The following is a 3,469-nucleotide window of genomic DNA, read 5'->3' on the forward strand; positions in this document are numbered from 1 at the left end:
GATCTGTTTCTCTGGTCTATTTCCATCAACTTCACACCACACTGCAAAGAAATCAAGACTCAGCAAAAGTAAACAAGATTGGCAGAAAAGGGAAAGCCAAGAAAAACATGAATTAAAAAAAATCAAAATGAAATACAACTATGTGAATCTCTATTATAAGAATTTACTCAATGAAAACAACATCACCCCACCCCCAATGATGCAGGCAAAATACTTTATGAGATTCCTAAGGACATAAGACTTCTAAATGAATTATGATGAGGTCCTTTCAGAAGTAATAATAATGTTAAAAAGCTTACTATTTTTCACTTCATGTTCAGGAATACTTCTATCATTTTAAAAAGACACTGGAAAGCTTGTTAACCTAAAAAGTGACCTCCTTTGGAATTATTCTTGCACTCAAATTCTCTTCACAATTCCATCCATATAATTATAGAATCCTAAAGTTAAGAGGGACCTTAAGAGGTCATTTGGTTCATTCTCCATCTACTGTGACTCTCAAATAGTCTCAGAGACAAGACTATGTGATGCCTTAGTAAAGGGAATTGTTGCTATCTTTGAAACACTTTAAGTTGAATATACAATTGCCATTCTCACTAGGATCGGTATCTGTTTCTTATTTTCCATATTGGTTAAGTTAAAATACTAAGATCTCCTGGTTATTGAATTCAAGTACTCATCTAGGTTTTAAAAAATAAATAATAGGTATTAGATGGTTCACCAGTAAGAAAACTACATATACAGTGTAGCAAATGGGAAATAATATATTTCTTCTAAACTTTCTGCTTTCAAATATTAGGTCATTAAATATGAAATGTCCAATTTTCAATAAAAAAGTTTAGTTTATTATATCTCAAACAAGAAGCAGTGCAATTAATCAAAGTATGCGCCTAAAGTATCCACACGCTTTTGCCATATTAATGGTAGCTTGTTTATGCCAGCAGCAAAGAAGCCTGCAGAGTGAGTGGCAATGAAATTGTGAAAGGCGTTTTCTACAACTTGTTGAGAATTGAATATTTTTCCTTGCAAGAAGTGGACCACTTTTCTGGAAGAAGTGGTAGTCAGTTGGTGCAAGGTCTGACGAATACAGTGGATGACAGAGAGTTTCCAAGTCCAGCCTCTGTAGTTTGAGCAGCATTGTTTCTGTGACATGTGGTCTAGTGTTGTCATGCAAGAGGATTGGCCTATCTCTATTGACCAATCTCAGCTACTTAATCACAAGTATCTCCATCATTTCATACAACTGGTTGCAGTAGACATCCGCTGTAATCGATTGACCAGGTTTCATGAAGCTGTAGTGGATAATACCAGCGCTGGACCACCAAACAGACACCATCAGCTTTTTTTGACAAATATTCAGCTTTGGACTGTGTTTCAGCACTTCATCTTTATCTAACCATTGTGGCCAAGGTCTGTGATTGTCAAAAAGAATCTATTTTTTATCATATGTAAAAATATGGTATAGAAATGATTTGCCTTTATGTGGTGACAGCAAAGAAAAGCAAGCTTCGAGACTATTTCTCTTCTGACACTCATTTAATTTATGTGGCACCCATCTATCCAGCTTTTTTACCTTGCTGATTTGTTTAAAATGGTTCAATATTGTTCAAATGGTAATGTCAAACCTTGTTGCTAATTCACACATAGGTTGAGATGGATTCACTTTCACTACAGCTTTCAGCTCATCATTATCCACCTTGGTCTCAGGTCACCCACATGGCTCATTTTCAAGATTAAAATCACCAGAATGAAACGTCTGGAACCACTGATGTACTATGCATTCATTAGCCACATCCCTCCCAAACACTTCGTTGATATTTCAACCTGTCTGCACAGCGGAACTGTCAGTTCCACAACGGAACTCATAGTCAAAAATAACACAAATTTTTGACTTATCCATAGTTTCACAAAAATTGCTGTAAAAAAATTTGGAAGATAATCACAAGCCAAAAACCATGTGTTTGAAAGAATGAGGATGTACCTTCACAATAAAAATAAAACAAGAAGTGTCAAAGTGAAAACATCAGAGATACCGACTGTCAAACTTAGTACTTAAGGAAATCGGACATTTCATAATTAATGACCTAAATTTCCCCCCCCCAACTACCATTAAAATTGTGTTCTGAAAGACTATTTAAATTTTGATATCAGAAGTGAAAAACCCAGGCATAAAAGATGCATGTACATTAAGTACCTTATTCTACAGGAGCATAAGGGAGAGAAGTAAATAGGACATTTAGAGGTTTTGGTTTTTGTTTTGTTTTGTGTTTTAGCATGCTCTCTGGCCCACTTTACCATCAAGGGAAGAGAAAATGTACACGATGTTTTACCCCTGAATTAAAACTCTGTATCTTCAATAACGCAATGAAATTTGAACCTTTCGGCTGGGATACAATAAGTGTAATAAGGAATCCTATCACTCACATGACATATAATAGGAGCTTGGCTTTCCAAAAGAAGCAATGAGGGAGAAATATTCTAGTGACATCTACTAGAACAGAGGCTGGCAAACTTTTTTCTGCAAAAGGGCCACGTAATAAAATATTTTAGGCATCATAGTTCATACAGTCTCTGTTGGGACTACTCAACTCTGCCCTCGTAGCATGAAAGCAGCCATAAACAATACATAAACAAAGGGGTGTGGCTGTGTTCCAATAAAACTTCGTTTACAAAAATAGGCAGAAGACTGGATTTAGCAGGCAGGCTTGAGTTATCAACCCCAGCACTAGAATATAATCTCCATAAATGCAGGGATGTTTTCTATTTTTCCTACTATGTACAAGAAGCACTTAGAACAATTCCTGCTAAATAGCAGATACTCAAATATTTGTAGAATAAATTACCTTTTGACTAAAAAAACAAAAAGGAAACTACACTATTAAATCTCTACTCCATTTAATTTTTATTTCTAGAAAAGAGAAAAATCATTACAGAAGTACTAAACTTATGTGTAACTTATATCTGAAAGTTGATCTGCAAATCAGGCTTAAACTATGAAACATGATTAGGCAAGTCTCCAAAAGAAACCACAATCTAACTCAACTACTATTTCATAGGAACATAACAGGGGACCTTTGTATAAGAAAAAGAAAATGCATTCCAAATTCCAAATGGAACCTCTAAGAAAATGTTTCTCTCAGTGTAACTCTAGTAACAAGAAGGCCCCTCTCACCACCTATCCCACAGGGGCTGAGGAGCCCACCAGAGGAGTTATCATGGCAGATTCTAACAGCTGACATAGACAATTATGGCAGTGGGCTGAAGGTCAGGAAGAAATTCATTTGAACAAATAAAAACCCTCTACACATAAGCATTTTCTAGACCAGCTAGAATGAAAATAACAAGTTCTTTATTTGTGGAATTAGATAACTTCACCTTTAGTCACTCAGCCAAATGGTCTCTTTCTCAACTAAGATGTGGAAATTAATGAAGATCCTGAACACTAGGGTAATTTTTTTATATTAGAAAA

At 35.5% G+C, this 3,469-nt stretch overlaps 1 protein-coding gene across 1 annotated transcript in view; it reads right to left on the reverse strand.

Moving 5' to 3' along the window:
* Nucleotides 1-2,902: 2,902 nt before the first annotated feature.
* CWF19L2 (CWF19-like 2, cell cycle control (S. pombe)) overlaps nt 2,903-3,469 on the reverse strand; it is a 146,702-nt gene continuing 146,135 nt past the window's right edge. Inside the window, exon 14 of the mRNA XM_012659123.1 lies at nt 2,903-2,908. Coding sequence (XP_012514577.1) covers nt 2,903-2,908 — 6 coding nt within the window. The remainder of the gene's footprint in view (nt 2,909-3,469) is intronic.

This window comes from Propithecus coquereli, unplaced genomic scaffold (assembly GCF_000956105.1).
Source record: "Propithecus coquereli isolate 6110/MARCELLA unplaced genomic scaffold, Pcoq_1.0 Scaffold6, whole genome shotgun sequence".
Classification (NCBI taxonomy): domain Eukaryota; kingdom Metazoa; phylum Chordata; class Mammalia; order Primates; family Indriidae; genus Propithecus; species Propithecus coquereli.